Source organism: Strongylocentrotus purpuratus, unplaced genomic scaffold (genome assembly GCF_000002235.5).
Source record: "Strongylocentrotus purpuratus isolate Spur 01 unplaced genomic scaffold, Spur_5.0 spur5_scaffold_2, whole genome shotgun sequence".
Taxonomy (NCBI): Eukaryota; Metazoa; Echinodermata; class Echinoidea; order Camarodonta; family Strongylocentrotidae; genus Strongylocentrotus; species Strongylocentrotus purpuratus.
Window position 1 is genome coordinate 37,734,563 of NW_022145605.1, and position 22,378 is coordinate 37,756,940.

The 22,378-nt window shown below is 36.3% G+C and overlaps 1 protein-coding gene across 5 annotated transcripts in view; it reads left to right on the plus strand.

Annotated features, from left to right (window-relative positions):
- Positions 1-22,378, plus strand: part of LOC586216 (unconventional myosin-XVIIIa-like) — a 64,201-nt gene that overhangs the window by 22,809 nt on the left and 19,014 nt on the right. For 4 of the 5 annotated variants that reach the window (XM_030992349.1, XM_030992351.1, XM_030992350.1 and 1 more), the window contains exons 4-5: positions 6,621-6,797; positions 18,602-18,613. In XM_030992349.1, coding sequence (XP_030848209.1) covers positions 6,621-6,797; positions 18,602-18,613 — 189 coding nt within the window. The remainder of the gene's footprint in view (positions 1-6,620; positions 6,798-18,601; positions 18,614-22,378) is intronic. The other variant, XM_030992353.1, reaches the window with a different exon arrangement.

The following is a 22,378-nucleotide window of genomic DNA, read 5'->3' on the forward strand; positions in this document are numbered from 1 at the left end:
AACAATATTCCGTCATCAATAACGAAGAAAACATGATTTTATGGAATATTATGCACAAAGCAAATGAAGGAGAGCTCGTATAATAAGTCACAGAGTTGCCAATTTGTATTTGATTGATCACAACTTCAATAATTCATAACTTTCTTATTTTCATTCAGAATTTGCTCAAACTTTCACTCACCTGATTTTCTTATTATTCTGCCTCTATCGAAACAAACTTATTTTGGGGGTGGACTTTCCCTTTAAAAACTAGTTTCTTTACACGATATTGCTATTGGGTGTGAACGTCCCTTTGCTATGCAATGTTTTTGTATACGTTTCTTCCTACGTGTTTCATATGTATTTGCTCTAGATTGAACAGTCACAAGGCCTGTTCTCATCAGCTTGAGATTGCCAAATAACCCACTATTTTAACTATCCCGCGTCCTCATCAGGGGTTTAATCATCCCAAGATACATTGTATCTTGGGCAATATCCCGCTATTTGTCCGGTGCGTCTTCACCAGCCCGAAGACTCGTACTATGCGCGAACGCTGAGCAAAATATCTCGAGCTTATTTCCCTAATCAGATATAGCGGGCTATTTGGCAATCTCGAGCTGATGAGGGCATACCTAGAGAGAGACAGAGAGAGACAGAGGCCGGGAGGTAAATAGAAAATGAATGTATATGAGACAGTATGTTTTTTCAACCTGCTGTTTTCTCACTCCTCGCATGGAGGGTTGAATCATCCTTATGAAGAAGGGCGGCTCAATGATTTCATGATGAGACATCCAAGGTGAGACAGACACATACATTCATAATCAATTGATATGTATGTCACCTGGGGATGATGGCTGAAAGGTAGACGGAGCCTAATTTCATTGACAGTTTCATCTGGAAAACCACTGATGGGCTCCAGATTGTGAAAAAGGTGACTGGCAAAAGTAGATTTTTTTAAAGATTATAAATGAGCCACATGCGATTCAGCTAAAATAGTAGTTGCACCCTGCGTTGATGGCCGAGGAATTGAAGATACATGAAATTTGAATATTGATATCTTTATTCTTGTATATGGCTTATACTTTCAATATCAAAACGTCAGTTTGGAGCCAGACATCCATTAAATCATTTAAAATGCAGAGTGAAAACCCCTCTGCCACTCAATAAATGATAATTCATTCTGTGCACTTCCAAGGTGCTTTGAAAATGATAACCCCTATCTTTTACCTCAGATGGCAACCATTATCTCTGTGTTGTGCATATTGCTGAGTATTTCCTACAAATGTAGATTTAGCCATTGCCCACAGAAACCAGGTAGCTCCTGTATTAAAGCCTATGGGATTGAAGAATTTAGTAGTCAGTTGGTTTATAGTGCCTCTCTGAAGGATATTGGTGCCATATGGAGGTTTGAACCAATAACCTGCACTCTTTTCTAGTGTTGACTGACACATGTCAACATGTGTTACTTTTCACATTTCGGAAACTGTTTTTTTCTTCATACATTGAGGCACTTATGTTGTTGGTTCCTGTGAGCATAAAGATAAGGTATGGATGAGATCAGCAATCTTTACTGTGCCTATCATCTAAAATGACGGTTCAGCTTCTTTAATATGAGCTAGTGATAAGGTCTTTATAACACAATTTCCTACAAGTGGAAATACTAGAAGACAGTGAAGTCCAGTTGAGAAGTGCAATGTTATGATCAATTTCCCTTGCCCTATTTCAGAAGAAGTACATAATGCTTATAGCGCTCAGAGAACCCACCTTCTCCACCGAAAATAGTTTTTAGAGGAAACATAACCTCAAATCTAATTTTAGATCTGTAGACATCAACGTTATCATAAAATTCAGATTAATAGTTACTTGAATAAAAAAAGGATATGTAAAAGGAAGGGGGAAAATGAAGTGGTAATGAGAGAGAGAGAGAGAGAGAGAGGGAGGGAGAGGGAGAGGGAGAGAGAGGGAGAGGGAGAGGGAGATAGAAGAAGAAGGAGGAGGAGAAAGAGGAGGATGAGGAGGAGAAGGAGAAAAAGAAGGAGGAGGAGGAAAGGATTTTTTTCAAAAGAAGATCAATAGTGCGGTGATTAATTTTGCCAAGACTAACGATGTGAAAGAAAATGAGGACCAATATTCCTGGTTCAGTGCTGATTGATACATGAACTGAAACCCAATCAATCACTATGTTAATCCAATTGATGTGCTGCCACATGATTGTACTTCATAATAATATACAATTCTAATTTCTTGTTCTCAGTTCCCTCTTAAACTTCATTCGTATGTAGTTATGTACACATCTATGGATTACAAGACTAGTCACTTCCTGCTCCATTAATTCCCTTTTAAAGCAAATATACATAATGTACAGATTTCGTTGTAAATGCACATGTACATGTACATGTATGTAAAGTACAATGAACTTTGTCAGGATACTCCCTGATCTAGTTATCACCTATATTGCAATTATTCCTCTGTAAGTCTTCACAAAGACCTACATATTTGAACAGCAATTGCAAAGAAATCTGACGTACTCGATTGTGAAATTGCTTTTGAAGGGATTCTCTTCTTCTTATTGTGATTCAGCCCATTGAAATCAATGTGGTTTTGCTTCAGTGAGTGAGGGTAAACAATCACAACGGAATGCTTTTTAAATATTGACTCGTAAACATTTGAATACAATATATTCTTTCCGAGTTCCTCCACACCTCAGACTATAGCCGACTTGAATTAAATTCATTTATTTCATTCCACTTTGTAGCATAAAACGGAACAGGAAAATTTGATATGACAAGATACACGTACATTAGAAAAATAAAAAATAAATAATTATACAGATAAAATATTGTTGATTGCCCTGAGTTCAGATACAGGTATACAATGATTAATTTACAAGTATTCATCATATTATTTAAACATACATTTTGAATCACATAACATATACTAGTTAAAGACAGAACATTGTTCACATTGGTGACTCTCTTATTGTGCAGCAGTGTGTGGTATCATTATGTTCATGTAATTAATGTAATTAGAATCCTTGATCATCTATATGCCCTTCATACCTATCCATCATGACATACATGTAGAGGCAGGGGGTGCATGCATGCAATTAGGAAGGGGCCATGATTATCAGCCCACAGTCAGCTTATGGAAGGTTTATGAAATATTTATGGGTTTATGTTGTGGTATAAATATAATTATGGTTTTGTATTGTAGTATTTGGTATATATAAATTCATTGAGGTATAGTTCAAATACCAATTAAGCTGTGACTATACATGTAAGTACAACAACAGTAGCTCAAGCTTACACAGCACTTTTTTTCTTCTTATTTGCGTTATCAAATTTCCACACTATTACCAAAGATTTTGAAATACATAAACATACCATTTACCCTCATCTTCCCTTGTTAAATGGTTCCTTCTCTCTTCTCCACCCTCCCCACCTCTTTTTTGTTCCTGCCCCACCCCCTTCCCCTTCCCTAACTCCCTTCTCTCACTGCTCAAACTATCTACTCCCCTTTCCCACCCCCTCTCTCTTTATCTACCCCAAACTCAGCTCCCATTCTTTCTGCACTCTATCCACCATATTACTAGTCACTCTTCTGTAGAGTCATATTGCTCTCTCCAAAATGTCATGTGAGGCCAATTTTACCATAAATTTCAATTCAGGTGTATGAACCTGTACCGACTCTTATGCATGTGCATCAGCTCAGCAGGCTGGCACTGTGAATCTGCAGTGGAGCATGTGACTTGTCACATGACTGGTTTCTCACCGGGGCACCTGATACCCAATGAGGTGTGAATACAGCCACAACAATGTGTGTGCTCTGTTCATGTGTAAACCTATCCTCAACACCCTGGCTTCCACATGTGCAGTACGAGCTCAACACTGTATGTAACAGGTTCTGCTCATCACGTTTAAAAGCTTTCATTATAAGCTGTTATGAATTTTAAATTGTGATATAACTGGGCACATAAAATAAAAAATAGATGTGATGAAAATGATATGTGGGTGCAGTGCAAGTCTGACTATTGAAGGGGTACTGGAATTGTTGGAGGGGGAGGGGGGGGGGGGGGTAGGGGCACCAGTCTCGTTCTTTGGATGAAATGCAAATTAACAAGGCCTCTTATTGGGGTAGGTTATGGGAGGGGGTCTACTCTTATCATGATCTTTTTACATTCCCTTTCCCCTCTTCAACTCTTTTCCTTTATTTTCCTTTTTTTTTTCCCCCTCAATTTTTTTCCTCAATTATTTTTGGTTTGAGGGTGGGGGTATTTGCTCCTGAGTAGCTTTACCTCTATAAATGGAACCAGAAATTTGTTGCTTTCTCATAAAACTTGTGCATATTCCCTTTTGAATACAATGGACTTTTAATGTGTACGATAGTCACATGCACGAAAGTGGCAGTCCTTCATGATGTGTATTTATGGGGTAAAGGGCGATCTTTACATCAAACAACTTTGTTGTGGAATTTTCATTGATTTTGACCTTCTCTATTCCTTGAAATTGAAATGAGCCTTCCAAAAAAAAGAAAAGGTTCGAGCATGGAGGGCTCTTTGTGGGATTAAGTTTGCCATGCACTCCTTGTTATAAATTTGCAAGCAAATACAATCTTTGTGTAACAAATGACTCTGTACTTCATCATGACATTTTTGACAAATCTCTTTCCTTTGATCTTTGCATGAACGCCAAAGTCCCCATTAACACATGCTTGTAATAAGGAAGTGCAACGTTCAAGTTTGTTTGCTAAATGGTAATATGAAGTAGAAGAAATCTATGAAGGCATTTACATAATTATATATACTTTTCACAAAAGTGCACATTGTACCTTTATGTGTTTGCATTGAAATGAAAATTAAATATGAACATTTTTTTTTTTTTTTTTTTTTTTTTTTTTTGGGGGGGGGGGGGGGTTGTTGTTGGTTATTTATCAATTTGTTTTATTGCAGTCATGGCTTTAGAGTTCAGTACATTGCAAAGGGGTATTAAAACATGGTTAATGTTCACAACATTTTTTCCCTGAATAAAACCATAAACCTGATATATTACAATGCGTATATATCATTTATCATGTGACCTCATTTAGACCAATCAGATTGCAAGATTCTTAGTATGCGGGATATAAAGTACAATTAATGTTCAGAGTAAAATCACACATTCAAGATAAAATAGGGATGTACAATACAATCAAACCTGCTTTAGTGACCACCTGTCTACAAAGATCATCTATCTAAAACACGCGCATTTTTTGTTTCCCTTGAAAATGGTTTCTCACTGAAACATGTACTAAAGGAACCTGTCTACAAAAACCCTTTTTGTGTTTCCCTTGAGTGGTCGCTATAGACAGGTTTGACTGTTTATTGATTTTTTTTTTTAAAGAATTACCATGAACAGTATCATCTGCTAAGAACCAGTAGGGGTGGTAATTAATACCCTTAAGACAGTTAACATACTTTTATTCTGCTTCTGAGTTCTAACTCCCCACGAACAATAATATAACATTTATTACAAGTCAGAATTATAAAATGTGTATAGCGTATACATGATATATGATTTATGTCTCTTATCCAATGATATTGACTGTCTAACCTACCTGTTTGTGTTTCTTCAAGGTGATTTTCAGCTTGACCTTTGCCCTAAGCTAGTGTATTTCAAGGGTCACTGTGAAGGTCATGCTATCCAATCACTGTAAACTAATATATCAATGTCATGCCATCATTATTCTTGACTGAGAACTTCTCATGTTATACAAATATGAATTGATTCAAAATATCTGTGTTTTAGGTGTATTCTTCTCCATCTCCTACCTATTGTTATTTTATCAAGTTTTTGTTTTGTTTGTTTTCTTCTCCAGTATGAATAATTTAATGGCTAAATGGAGAGAAACAGGGTCAAATTCATATATGTTAGAGACTTGATTGAAGATTAATTTCAAACAGAATTAAAAATTCTCTTGGAGAGTTGATTGAAGAATTTTATTTTTTATTTTGTTGCAGTAATTGTTGTTGACAGGCATGCTTTTCATTTATTGAGGAATTCCTTTTCTTCAATTATTGTAAAAAAAATCTTTTCTATATCATCTTAAATGTAATGTGTTTTGGATAGTAGGATGTCATGAGAAATAGAGGTTAATTGTATTGTCCAAAATATGCTAAGTTTGTGTGCCTTGATACATATAAGTCATAATATATGACACTTTGCTACATAATGTTACAGAAATAATAATTATTTAAAGAGGCTTTAGATTTAAAAAGAGAAAGTTGGGTTCAGGGAAAAGTGTAAAATAGTTTGTGATCTTTTTCATCTGTTTATGTTAGTAGAGTATCCCTTAAAATGATGGCTCTTCAAAAGGCCTCATATTTAAAATATGACAACAAGTAAGAGCTAAAGGTTGTGCACCACAATGTTCATTCCACATGTTTGTGTAGTCTCTGTTTTAGTGCCTGACCCTTCGCAAGACTGAGCCAATTTCTTATTTATTTTGATGATTCCAAAACCACACAGTACTGACCAATTCTTATGCGCTACATGATCAACCTTTCCAGTTGCCTTCACACTGTTTCTTTTACAATTGCAAGTGCATGACCATAACTCAACAGTATCTTTAACACAATTTGTTTGTATATTTTCTTGTATGTTTAGGCCAACCCTCCTCAATTCGACCGAGCCGAGGATCTAGCAACCCTGCAGTTCTTGAATGAATCAAGTGTCCTCCATACCCTGAGACAGCGCTATGGAGCCAACCTCATCCATAGCTACGCCGGGCGCAACCTGATCGTCATCAACCCTACACACCAGCTTTCTGTCTACTCGGACAAGGTAAGAACTCTTTAGGATGTGTTAATCAGAAGTCAAATTGGGGTGCGTTTAAGCGACACTTTTTCACCCAAGAAACACGGTTTTCAAAGACGTTTAGTTTAAAACGCGGTTGCGTTCAAGCGATTTCAAGCAATTTTTTGTCAGTTGTAAGAAGAAATGTGTTTCAAAACGCAAACATAAAACGCTGAAAAAGATGCATTTTGTAACGTAGCTCGCTTGAATGCAACAGAGATCTCAATCATGATACTATGACATAATTATCGTGGCCTGCTTCTGGTTTGACCGACAGTCGACCGTAAACAAATTCAGAGAGCGCATGCCGAAGTTGACCTATACTACTTTGATGCGCAGTGGCTATGCTTACATAAGCAAGATTCAGTGTTGATGGAAAATTGATCGATCGATCTCCCACAGCAACTGTGTTTTGTAAAGGCGTTTTCTATTTGTGATTCATGTTTGTGATTCTAGCTTTAAAAAATTGCTTGAACGCACCCTTGATCTGTTTGTTAATGGTAGGTAACAATCATAGGGTCTAATTAATAACCATAATCATCCACCTTTAGGCAAGTGTCAGATTGGATTGAGAAATTCATTGTCCAGTGTTTCTGTGATAAGAGAGCAAGTTCTTTCCTCAGCCACAACAACGAGACCAATGCCAGACTGACAGAAAATACCAAGAATCGGTTCGGTTTGGATTCAGTTTGGAGTCAATTTGGTGTTGACTGAGAAGCAGAAAACTTGATTGCGTCACTTCGCATTGGGAAGGAGCATAGGAACAGGCTCTTTTTTATTAGCATGTCATGTCGCATATCATCTGCGTGGAGCCAGAAGGGTGTTAAAGGTACTATGTCCCATTTGCAGGCCAAACAAATGAAAAAGTTAAATTCCAACTGCATTTGAACGATAATACTAATTTAGAACTTCCCTAAAAAAGGTGGGGCTTGAAAACGTCTTCAAGTGGGAAATTAACGACTATTAGTTGTCAAATCGACTTTAGGGCTATAGAGCCCAAAAGTAATAGTCTTGATTTTCAGACAATTGTACCGAATGGTCACACGTTTTATGCTGGGCAAAGATTCAATCAGTTTAATCTTGGCCATCACAAGAAGTGGGTTATTGATGTAGACAAATGCTCATGTACACTTTACAACTCTTTTCATGTATGTTATTACCAAAGAAGAAAAAAAAGCCAGTCAGTCACTCAATAGTGTCTGACAGTGAAGTCTAGCAAGTAAACAGGTTTCCTTGCATAATTTGAATATGAGGACACTGCAAACGTTTAAATTTCACAGATAGGACATACATGACATATTCATAATTCCTGGAAAGTTCTACAGAATTTGAGGTTGGCTGCAAAAGGGACATAGTACCTTTAACTTAACCCATTTATTTAACGTACAGTGGAAATGCCCATGTGGCTCTAGACAGGTGGCATGACCCATGACTAATTATGGAAACAAATCCATCCTAACAATGATTGCATGGTTCATACATTCTGTTCAAGCAGATATGTCCTTGTCATATAACTGTCATTAGAAACAATTACCATATAACTGTAGCTTATCACGATTATCTCACAATCTTTAACAACTGTAAATCTACATTTATTATAACGGAGAGCAACAGGGGGTATAAGAGGGCAGATGCCCCCACTCCCACCCCCTCCCCAATCAAATGATGAAAAGAGACAACAGAGGGAAAGAGAGATAAGAAAGGAAAAGGGTCAAGCCAAAGTAAAGAGAAGGTGGTTGCACCTTCTTCTATTTCCTCACATTATGCAATGACTTTGATCTTTCTTATTTCACCAATTGATATTGATGCCTCCCCCCCCCCCCCCCCCCCCCCCCCCCCCCCTCACCCTGTCACTGGTGCCCCCTCCTGGGTGCTGGACCCACATTATGTCCATTTTAAGTCACCCGACTGCAGATCACAAGGTACGGGGTTCAAATCCCGCCGCAGCACTAATGTCCTTTGGCAAGACGTTAATCTACATTTGCCACTCTCCACCCAGGTGTAAATGGGTACCTGATATGCTTGAGCGCTAGTTACTTTGGCAGCTCGGCTACGACCAGGGTAATATGTGTAAAGCGCCATGAGCGTCAGAACCTGGCGGATACCGGCGCTATATAAATAACCATATTATTATTATTATTATTATTTTACACCACTGGCTATTAAAGATTACTCAAGATGTACATGCATTTGGGGGGAAAAACTGAAATGTTGAGATTTCCAATCTCATACTGAAACTTCATATCATTCAGAATGATCTGATGAATACACAGATATGTTTTCTGAGGTTTTTTTTAATAGGTACATATATGAAAACAAACTAAAACTTTTTATGAAGGCATATGGAAAATAAAGGAGAACTTCAACTTAAATGTTTGAGTAAGGAATAATTTATTTTTTAAATAGTCATTCAAGGACACTTATACTTCAAATTAATCATTTAAATTTTGGGACAGTATCTCTTCCTCATGGATTATCATGTATACACAGGTATGGACAGAAACTAAAACGCATATATGGGCATATATAATCAAAACTAATGGACATGGCCAGTTGGCCACTAATACCTTGTTGAAGTACAAAAACAAAATACTTTAGATTCAGTAAATAGTACTTGTACTTTCAGTAGCATAATTAAAACCACAGGGCACTTATACTTGAAAGTACAACAAAAAATTATAATCTAAATTTAGACAGTATCTCTTCCTCATCGATTATTGTGTAAGTTGTGCTTACAGAGTAAATATTTAGGTATGGAAAGAAACTACAACTTTTATAAAGGCATAATAAAAACTAAATGGCCACTAATACTTTGCTTAAGTACAAAAGAGAAATAATTCAGATTTAAATAGTACCTCTTCCTCATAGGTTTGTTCTGTAAGTCAAGCATTCGGAGTTAAAAGACAGGTATCAAAAGAGACCCCAAAACCTGTCTATGTAGGCATAACGAAAACTGCCTGGGCAAAAATTTGATTAATGAATATAAATCATTGTACTTTGAATAATATCTCTTCTTGATGGATAAATCTGTAAATCTTGCTTTCGATGCAAATTTTGGAGTACTAGGTTGCAGTGACCGAATGACTCACTTTGTGAAAATGGAGTTTAAACATGATAAGTTGAATCTCTTCACAGTGGGAGTATCATTTCCAAATCGTCTGTCTATCACCCAATAACTGTTCACAAGTACATTTAGTTTGCGAGGGTGAATTTAAAGCTTTGGAAGAAATGGGGTGGGATAGATGTGACTAAGTAATGAGGAGCTTGCAGGAGCAGATTGTGAATTAAATGAAGAATCCAGAGTAGACAATTAGATTGAGAAGTAATTTTTATTGGAAGAAATTGATCTGAAGAAAGAAATATTAAAAAGAATAAGATAGGTAGTGCAATTTATCAAACTCTTTTTTACCCTCTCTTTCATTGCACAATTAGGGATTTTTTTCCTTCTTTTTCATGGTAGACCCTTAGCAGTGATTCTAGGCATGGCTGAGTCGATGCAAAAAGAAACGGGAGCTCTTCAATATTTCATCTCAAGTTCCATCACACTTCTTTTGTGATGCAAAGCTATCAGCATGACACTATATATGGCCCCTGTTTGTATATGAAAGAGAGATATTCAGCGCTCATGTTCCAAGTTGAAATTTGATGATGTTATTAATGCAAATAGGAAAATTTATCTTCTGTATTTTGGTTTTATAATGTAGCAATTGCTCCACCAATTTGAGCATAGCGTCTGTTCATGTGCTTTGAATGTGCTATGAATGGGAGCAAGATCAGCCCTTGGGTTGTGGGCGTAATTTGCTTGAGCATATAATGAAGATTGCAATTGAGACATATGGCTCTATAAGCTGAGCCATTTTAAGTAGTTGAGATTTATTGGTTATTAGATGCAAAATGAGAGTAGAGTGCTCATCTTCCTGCTTGGTACTTTGTGTCACTTTCATTCATCTAATGAGACAGATTGTAACTTGATATGATGCTTTCACTTGAAGGTTCTTCCTTACCTCTCTTCTCCTTCCCCTCCCTTGCTCTCTTCTTTGTCTACTTGTAGTCGTCACATCTCCCCTCTCTTCTTTCTCTCTTTCCCTGCCCCTTCACTCCCTTTCATTGTCTTGCTTTCTCTATACCTCTGTCCTTACTTTCTTGTTCTCATTTCTCTCTCTTCCTCCCCTTGCCCCCTCCCCTTCTATCATTGCCTCTGTGTCTCCCTGTCTGTCTGTCTCTCTCTCTCTCTCTCTCTCTCTCTCTCTCTCTCTCTGTCTGTCTGTCTTTCTTTCTCTGTCTGTCTGTATATGTCTGTCTCTCTCCCTCTCTATCTATCTCTATCTATCTATCTATCTATCTATCACTCTCTCCCTTTCTGCGAATGTCTGTCTCTCCCTCTATCTTTCTGTTTTGCCCTTGCTCAATTTATATTACGGTTTGCTAAATTGCACAGTACGTTCATGATGTAATTAGAACTAATAATTCACTCAGCCCAAATACACATGAAGGTCATACATTATGGCCTTGCTAATATAAATTGATTAATATAGTTGCCTGCAATGCCTGCATAATTTCTCATTCAGTGACATTAATCATCATAGTCATTGGATCAATACAGAAAGAGGTCAACCTTGTTTAATATATATTGATTTGAATTATTCACTGTTACTGCATACACATGGTGAAAACTAGAAGAAAAATAGATATCAGATATAGATTTTATAATTAAACCCATTTGTGAAGACGCTTTACATAATAAGTACCAGCGTTATATGAGGGACTTTTGACTAAACCTGTATCTGGTTACATTACACAGTCCCCAAGCTTGTATTTAATTAGTTACAGAAACCAGTGATGATACCTAATGGATGTATATATATATATATATATATATATATATATATATATATATATATATATATATATATTACTATTTAAAGCACAACTGATAGTGTGTTTGAAGGATAATAAATTTAGCTTCATCATCTAGTAATGTATTCACATGTTTTGATAAACCTGGATCATAACAAGATGTAGCATTATCACTATAAGAGATTGAAAAACATATGCAGGTACACCATTTAATGGAATAAAGCGTGTGAAGTATACTTCAACTACAGGGTTTTGTATTAGGGCGACAAACATTTATTGCATCATGTGCCAATACAGCAGTATTTCGTGTCATTTTGACCCTTGCAGAATAGCCTTGTCTACAGTATACATGTCTTATTGAAATGCAGTATATTATACCAGGCCTTAAATTTCAGTATTTTTAGGGCAAGGCCACTTTTCTTTAGGGCACATTCCTATATTATAGCACAAATGGGAAGAATAGGAAAGGGCACAAAAAATCTCCAAGGCCAATGAGAGGGGCATTGAGGCCAATCAAAAGGGCATCCACGACCATGACCTTGGTGGCCTTTGATTAATTTCAGCCCTGTTATACAATGAAATATGCGTCCATATATAGTGCGTGTATAGATGCCTGGACATCTAACTGATAGTCGACTGACCTGTAATTTAACAGTATTGATTCCTGAGAATGGAAAAACAAGCTACTGTACATCTTTCACAATAATACAATTAATCCAAATTCCCTGTACAAGTATCTTCCTCTATCTCTCTCTCTCAGTTCATTTCATACCATTGTCTTTCTTACTGAATTTATATTTAGTTGCCCCAATTTTGTCCCAAGTATATTTCGATACAATCTTTTAGTGAGTAATGTATTGAGTGGAAAAAACAAATCTCCACTGTTTGATATGATACAAACCAGCCTCCTCAAAAAAGAGGATTTTATCCAGATATGATATACGTGGACAGTTGTATACTCATCCTCATCTAGTACATGAATTTCACCTGATAGGGTATTGATTGTCTGCATGTTGTGTTTACATACTGCTCTCCCACATTGTGCAGTTCAGAATCACTTAACTACCAATTCAGATATGCCTAGGGGTTATCAAAATACAAATCCATTTTTTATTACATTTCCCCCATCTCCCTAAAGAGCAGGGCATTTGTGGATGGCTTGCTGTATCAATAACTCCTTATTCAGACCACCAAAAACATTGTATATGAATATAGATTTTTTGCCATATGATTCTATACAAAAATCGTATAGCTACGCATCTAAATATTTTTGTGTAGTCGAACATTGTATGATAGAACAAATGTGAACACCATTTTGATCAACACTCGATAAAGAATGGGGATACCGTTCTTATCTGAATGTCGTAGAAAAACGATATAAAGGGCAGGACTTATCATGAGCGTGCAGTGATGATTGGCCAGGTGTCATGTCAACCTATCTCTTCAGAACTAGTTTCTATATACAGCACTTCTTTATACAATCTTGTTATCTACTCTGTACACCCTTTTGGCTTTATGATTCTTTATATGATGTTTCTTTAGACAAGTTTCGTATAAGCTTTGTGTAGTGTGAATGGGTCTAATAAGATGGCAGTGATCGGGCTTAACATGATTTGATATCCAGCCAGCCATAAAGTCACTTAGCCCAGATATCATTTATTTTCAGAAACTTGAAAGCAATTAGGCATATAATTTGATCCATTGAGCCTAATATGGTGTTATGGAGTGTGCATAATCCATAGGGCTTTTTACAACAATTTCTCACTGGTTTTTCGTGTCTAGAGCTTTCTGTTTTTCTGTACAAGATTATTTGGAGAAAAAAATTGTATTACGCTCTCCATCATTTCATTTATTTCAATTGAAGCAGAAACCTTAAATTAAATTTAGTTTACTACTTATCAGGATAAACTACTTCAGAATGAAAACCATGATTATTTCATGAAATACTTTCTATGAGTTTGTACTCTCTGAAAGGATTGTTCTTTGGGCAAGAACAGACTATTTATATAATGAAACAATGTGCAAGAAACCAACTCTTCAGTTGACGGTTACAATGTAGTACTCTCTATATATTACCATAAAAAACAAAAGATTGATGACTGCAATTTAAACCATAATCCCTTTCTTTTTAATTGTATATTAATAGAATACTGGAAAGGTAAGTGTTGACACTGATTTACACTATCACAACGCTTGTACATAATATGTACAAATCTAGCATTTCATGATTTTGTAGTTTAAACGGCAATGAATTACTTATTGAAACAAAAACAAAAAAAAATCAAGATTCTAACACATTTTTAATGCAACCTTTTGACTCAGGTGAAACCTTTTGTTTATAATTTACACATCAAAATGATACACAGTCACCTACTGCACTATTGCTTCATGAAAACCAAAAGTAACTCTAATTGGCTGTCGAAAACAAAAGTTATTCAAATGCTTCCAAATTCTGAATATTAGGTGAGGCAATTAATCCTATATTTATTTTTTGTTTCATTTTCATTGAATATGTTTATTTCTGTGTACAGTACAGTGCCATGCAACCTATCAAGCACATTTAAGCTCATGACAGAAAATGCTCACATCCTTTGGTTGATTAAACATATTTGTTGGATTTTAGGTTAGGAAATAGGGCCTTGAAACTACATGATTGGATTACTTAATGCATGTATGTATGGAGAGTGAAATGCAATTAAAGAGGGTGTGATTCGATAGCCTAGGTTGGATATGGATAGTACTTGGGGTTGGATGGTTGGGGGAAGGAAGAGTTGAAGCAGGGCTCCACACTCACTTGTTGTTGAAGGGGGTGCATCAATGTGTCTTATATGCTAAATACTAGATGAAACTTCATATTTGCTTAAAATACACCCTCCCTTTCATACATGTTATAGTAATAGTCTCACCCATTTAAAATTTGCACAATTATGCTGTAACAGTAATAGGGAACACACAACATCACACTTTTGTTATGAAACTTGCAACACAAAAAAAGCACCTACTCCCATTGCATAGGTTTAGCTAGGTAGTTCTTTTATTTTCCTTTTTAATGCATTTAAGATCTTTGGATTATTTGAAAAATGTATCTCTTTATCAAAGTCCAGCCTTATCTTTAGTTCTTGTTATAATCAGGAGTCGGAATTGGAATAGATATTCTTTGTCTAGTGTACTTACAAAGATTCACAGAAATACTGTAGGCAATAATGTTTATTATGAAATATTGTATTTGTTAATAGAGAGTATCCCCTTGGCTGAGAAGCTATCATGTGACACTTAACATTTTGTTATATATGCGCACAAGCATAACAACCTTTACCATACGAAAGTGAATTTGACTGCACACCTATCTCCCCTGCATGCATGTACCCATTGTCTATTTAAGTTGCATGCATCTGATCCTGATGCCAAGGCAACCTTGAATATAATTGAAAGTATCCAACTCCAAATGAGTATGGGATTAAAAACAACCTAAATTTTATGGAACAAATGGTCAATGCATTCTGTTGTTCAATGTAACGTATATTCAGCGACAAATTCAGAATTTGCCATAATATTTCAACCTCGGCCTGCGGCCTTGGTAATATACATGAATAACATCACTGGGGGAAATCTGAATTTGTTGGTTCATATATTTTGTTATATTGAATGCCGGAGCATGCAATATTTATATGATATTGTCTGCTGAGAGTCAGAGTTAGTTAAGGCTTGTTCAGACATGGCATGGTAAACCGCCGCAAATGAATAAATGGCAACTGCGCGCAACACAGGACTTGTAGACGTATTCAGTGAGCTCTCTTGTATAACATACAGAAATGTGAAGCTTATACATGCACTTGACTTTACGTCATATTAAAACACTACGGTTTTGCTGCATCATATCTGAACGAACCCTTTTTGGCTTTCAGTAGATGATACTATCTCTCCATCTGACATCTGTAACCTAATACTCAAAATTAAAGAGAAGATAAAGACTCAAGATCTCATTGTGGCTGGTCTATTTTTTTCCTTTTTTTTCCCCCTAAATGAAATAAATCTAGTCAAGTGCAATTAATGTGTCGCAACCTTAAGTGCTCTTCACACAGGAATGGATCCTTATCCACTTGAAAGGTTTTGAAGCCCTCAAACTGCAACACTTGATCGGACTGTCCTTTTTTATGACCCAAAGAAGATGATTCATGTACGATGTATACCACAACCAGACTTATTATTCATGCCTTGAGATATTAGACAATAGACATTGGGAATATTCTGAATGCCAAAGGAGAATTGAGCTGGACATCGATACCCATTTGTGGTAAAAAAAAATAAGACATGTTGTCATCTCATATATTTTCAGCACATATCCAGCCTAAATTAAGTGTTACAGCCCAAGTTATATTGTTGTTAATTCTTCATTTGTTCTTCCTGGTTCCATTCTTTATTTGTGTGTGATAAACTAATACTACAGTACATGTATCGAGTACAAAAATAATTGGGGACTTATGCCTCAAATGAAATAGCAAAATATAAAGTTGAGAAAGGGGGGTAGGGGGGGGGGGTGACAAAATGTTAAAGAAGGTGATAGGACCCATCCCGCACCCTTCCGCTAATTATAGTTGCTATATTCATTCACATTTCATTCACTCAGCAAAAACTGGGGCACTCTCATTGTCTGGATCTTCAGTAGATCTTAACTCATTAGGAAACAAGAATTTATTTCAGATTCTTCAACGTAAAACATTAAATGATTTAAATTCACTAATTTGTTTTCTTCTAAAACATTGCTTTGAGACATGAATTAGTGGCTTTAGCATGTTGCAAACTTTTCCTTAAAAAAAAAAACAATATGAAATAATATGTTCCGATGGTTTATGTGTTACCATCTTCATTAGATCTGTCCATATACGTCACCTGACTTGCCTCTCATGGATAGGTGAATGTGGGTTTATTTTATAGTTCTGTTTGTGCACCAGGGACGGAGCTAGCTAGCTATCCGCCAGGTGTACACATCTGATTACAGTATCTCCTTGTACATGAATGAATCGCTCTGCCCTGGAGAGGAGATTGCCTGGGATTGAAAGACGAGATGTAATGGTGGAGTCTAAGGATGGATCATAACTCCTCGAGCAGTAATGAAATTGGGTTTGCAGCATTGGGAGGGCGGTAGTTTAATGATAACCCGTGAGCAAATGCCTGCATGTGCTTGGCTTTTGTGGAAGGGACATTTGAGGAGTGTAGAAGGGAGTGGGGTTTTTTGCAAGAGGAGGGGGGGGGGGGGGGGGGGGCTAGCTTATGGGGATGGGGTGATTATCGTAGTTTGGAAGCTATAAGTTTACCTACGTGTAGGAGCCAATTCTCTCCTTTGCACGTCACCCCCTCTCTTTCTCTATTTTTCTCTGTCTCTCTTGTGGCCTCTCTTTTTCTCCTCCTCTCTCTCTCTCTCTCTCTCTCTCTCTCTCTCTTTCTTTCTCTTTCTTTTTCTCTTTTCCCCCTCTCTCTTTATCTCTCGCTCTCTTATCTCTTACAAGTTACCTCTTTCTCTATCTCTTACCATCCCTTCCCCCCCCCCCCCCCCCTGCTTCACCTTTCCTCTCCCACTTCTCTTATCTGTCTTTCCATGCCTCACTCATTTGCTAACCTGTTGTGCAAGCACATATATTTGTTAGAATTAAAAGACAGAACAAAATATAGAAAACAAAAAGCAAGTATCAATTCAAGCATTTGAAAAGCGAAACACTTTATCAATCACATTTACCTGTAATTCTCATTTTGTTTTGAGTGAGATAGCCAGTGTATCAGAGAAGGCACATGGCGGAATTTAAGTCCCTCATACACAAACACATGGGCGATTGCCACTTTAAAGTCTAATCGCTGCATCTGCCTTTGACATCGATTTCAAATCGACTGAGAGCTCCGTAGTGCTTTTGTGTTGCAACTGTCGATGGAGACAATCCTCAGCTGTCAAGAAGCATTCTGTTGTCAAGCATGGAGAAATAATATGACTCGAACAGATGTATCCATACCATGGTCTCTTCAACATTCTTTCTCTCTCTCTCTCTCTCTCTCTCTCTCTCTCTCTCTCTCTCAAGGTCCATCACTAGTGGTAACTAGTAAATATAAAGATAAATCTTTCTTTAAAGCTAGGTATGACTAAACAAAAATTAAAAATGGGATACATGAATTAGAAAATATTGCATGCTTTATGCTGAGAACATCCTGAAATAGCTTCATGGATATTTTTTTCACCTCTTTTTTAAAGTGGTATGACTTGAATTGTTGTATAAAGAAACCTGAACTTATTGCATGTCTCATTGTTGAATCATTGCAAATAAAAGACAGTGTCCGTTGAAGACATCCGTGGAAGCACTGTTGATATGTTGCAACTGAATGTTTGGGTTGTTAGATCAAAATGAATTCACTAAACTAGAGATAGAATGATTTTTGGAATAGCACCCCTGAAATCTTACCCTCACAATTTCTCAAATGTAATATTTCATACTTGAATGTCATCATGAATGGTAGAGATTAAGAGGCAAATAGTGAATCATAGTTCTTGAGGACCATATTGAGAGCCAGAAAGACAGTCCCATATACATGTTTCTTTTACATAGATTCAAACCCCTATGTCTCTCTGCAGTTCATATTCATACATGTATGTATCATGTAGAAGAATCGCTATGTGATACACACTCAATGTTCTAGAATTACCCTTGAGTTACTCATAATATTGCATTGTATGTCACACCCCAAAATATATACTTGTTTTGCGCTTGGATGGCATTGTCATTGCCTTGATAATGAATCAGTTAGTCAGAAGAAATGTTGTCGTCTTAAAGTTTTGCACAGCTGTAGAAACATCAATGCATGTGTCCAAGACGTCAACCCACCATTATACATGTATGTTGTAGTTCACCAATGACACTTCACGCTCTTTTATGTTTTGATTTGTTCAACAGCATGCTAAGTCAGTAAGTACAATTATCTTCGTCAAAAAAATTAGAATTTGTTTGTTTCATCTCTCTGGCATTTTGCCTCTTTTTCTGCTCACGCTTTGTTTGTGGATTGATTGATGCACATGTATTTGAAAAGCTTGCTGTGTTTTGCACCATTTCTCACTCTGGTCTATGTTTGTAAGCAAATTTTAAATAAAGTTGATGCTTGCGAACATGTTTTTGATGTGCTTTTATGTAACTGCCGTGTTTTTTTTGTAATAAATGTTGCTTTTTCTTCAGAATTCTATTGTAAATGCAATGTACTGATTCTTAGAAAATGAAGATGGGTCTATCAAATTATATCCAAAATCTACACTTAGAACACTTTCTGCACAGTAGAACATAATAATGTATTTTGTCTTATGACTGTTAGAGTTAGAACCCAACATTTATATTACAGCATTATATAGAAAAGAAACAAAGCATATATATTCTAAAAGTAAAAAGGAATCTACATGTAGATGTAGCTACAATATATATTTTAATCATCAAAGTGATATACAGAAAAATGAGAACTATATAATCGGGTATGAAAATTGTATGCTGTATTATTCATGTAGAATAATAGTAAAAAACAATATATTCATATATCACAATATTACCATATTTTTCTATAAATTTATTTGATGTGCCTTACAGTGCATGTGTTCACTTTGATGTGTTTGCGTAGAGAATGGCTTTGAAATGAACATGATGTACAACTACAGCATGCCGTGATGTGAAATGCAGCTATGCATGTACACAGTGTGTTATGTACCTTACACCAGATGAAGAATGTATCTGCTGTTTTTGTCTGTTTTTCTCCCATGCATGAAACACAAACTATGTCGTCGCTGTTTTCACGAAGTGACGGTAGTGAAAAAAAATTGCAGTCACTTTGTGTGACGATTTTCCTCACTACCGTCACTTCGTGAAAACAAGGACGATGTGTTCAAAGTAGGCCCTACACGAACAAGTGACAAATTGGATTGGCACTTTGACAAAGTTGATTATAAAATGATGAAATTGATTGAAGCACGTGTATGTTTCCAGCTAGATATGACAAGATTGATTTGACTTTGAGGAAATAGGCTGCAAAGTAATGAAATTGATTGGAGTTTAATAATAAATGACCAAAGACGAAATTGACCATTTGGTGTGCAAGATATCAAAATTTCAAGACGAAATTTAAATGAAAAAAAGTTGTGAAATTAAATGAATAAAAGTGTTTAAATGGACGGGTAAACCTACTGTACAGTACATGTTTATACCAAACTTACGAATTAGGTGTTAAGAGGGGTGGGGGGGGGGGGGGTAGAGACAGTTGTACCCCTCCCCCTTCATCCATACATTGATCCCATACATGTGATTGCATTCATACAGACATTTCATAGAACTGATTTCTTAGAGTACTGGTGTGCTAATCACTGCTACATGTACATGTGAATGTTAGAATAGAGAACATGAGTAGGGATGACATGAATGTGATTGCTTGGTGTAAAGTGCTCGAGGGCAGCACTAGAGCTGATTAATTGATCTCATGTGGAGACCATATGCTAATAGGATCCTTATCATCTTGTTTTTCATAGAACTCTATTTATTCCTTTCAGAATGTCTGTATTTTGAGATGTAACTAAAAGTGAAAATAAAAGATGAAAGGTTGCATGGTGTATATTCAGAGAAATGTGCCGCAATAAGTTTGAGAGTGCAAGGAATGTGATTGTTCTGCATAAAATGCTTGCAAGCATCAGTGTTATATAATGTTAAATTCTGAGAAAGATTATGGAACATTATCAAAAGAAAAGAAAAGGGGAAGGTGTTTATAAGGATAGAGATGAACCTACTAATCTTTAAACTGTACCGAAAGATTCTTAATTATTTATTCATTCTTTAATTGCAGCCGTATTTTTGAAGTACCTGAACATGAAAACAAAGCAATTAATAAATCATCTTTATAAATAAAGGAAGAAAAGGGTCTAGATATTAGAGTTGGTTTTATGAACCAACATCTTCAGCGGCCCAGCTCTACATTTAAAAAATTAGATATGACGGCAATCTGAAGTACCTTTTTAAAATGTGCATATTACATAAGAAGAAAAAAGGGGGAAAAAAGAAGCAAATAATTAAAAAATATTGTTCATTATACTTTATTCAATATGTGTACCAATTTTCATCTTCATATCACCAACCGTACATCTTGGGGGAGAGGGGTCATAATTGCCCCCCCCCTCCTATTAGAAACCCTTGAAATACCCCGGCCTCAGTAGCGTTAAACTTTACCCTTGTGATTAGAGCATGAAGGATGCTTCTTCATAATATTTGATTCACAGTTATATGCATCAATACCTTTCTTGCTCTTAGTGTTAGCAGACGACCCAATTCAAAATCACCTCAAAAGGAGTGTGTCAGTTTGTTGGGTGTATTTTCATATGTAGAATTTTGTTTACAAATAAAGTGCAGACAAACCGAGGCTATCAGTAAGGTAAGCTCTTTTCAAAGCTATTAAATCTTACCATGGAGATATAAGAGAGACCAGACATAGAAGCGTTGTGTTTATGAGAACCCAATGAAGCATAGAATACTTGATGATATTAAGCCTATAGTGTTCAAGAGAAAGTGTTGCGGAGTGGTGTCTTCTAGGTCTTGTGTTCATCATCAATCTCAAAATCCATTGTTGTTACCTCAAAAGACTTTTTTGAGAAAAGCAGAAATGTCCCTCAAAAATCAAATATTTGCACTGGTTGCAGAGGGCTTTGATTTATACTTGAAATCATTGCTCAACAGTACGTTAATAAGTTGTATAATTCTTATGCTGCATTCATCAGCATGTTTACAAATCTTTACTTCACAAGTTGTGATAAAATCAATTAGAGATGTGCCCCTAGACTGTACAATGCCCATGTACATGTATAGACCCTTTTTCGAGAATGCAGTGTTCCTTAACCCTCTAAGTGCCATTGGCAATTCAATCTACCCACATTTCATGTTGTATGTAATCTTTTCAGATAAAGATGAGATTTATCATCTCTCTTCTTAAAAGTAAAAATGAGGCTAGGGACTGTGAAGTTTAATATCATGAAACATTGTTGGTTTGAGAATTTTTAGCAATGAAAAAAAAGTACATGTACTGCAATAATACTGAAAAGTGATTGAAAATGTCTCCCAAAATTTATTTCATTTAATTTACTGGTACTTTAGGGGTTAAGAAGATCTGCTTCATTGAGTTTTATTGTGAAAGGGAAATGATGCACAGCTACCACTGCATCAACAAGGAAATGAAAGTTCAGGATCAATACGAGACAGAAAGTATGGTTTTGGAAGGTTAAGGAGAGGAGGAGTGGAGGCTGGTTAGAATGAGAGTGAAAGGTTTTGTGTTACGGGAGGGGAGGTTTGGAAGATCTTGTCTGCTGACAGCCAGAAGGGCGTTATCACTCTCTTTTAACATGAGAGTTAACACCCTTCTGGCTCTCATCTGATGATGTGGAGGATTGGAGGTTGAGAATGATGAAATGTCATCAAAAATACAAGATAAAAGAAGGACATAATGATTTGAAAGAGCAAACTAGAGGAAGGGAGATTGGTGGATATTAGCTGTGAAAAAATAAAGGTTTACACGATGAAAGGTTAGAAAGTAAAGAAAGGAAGTCCAAATAAGTAGTACTAGATGTTATTCTTGAGATTAAGGGAAACGGAAAAGGATACAGTTCTGCTTCCAATACAAATAGGCAGAAGAGAGGAGATTTCTCAGCTGTTGTGTCGTAA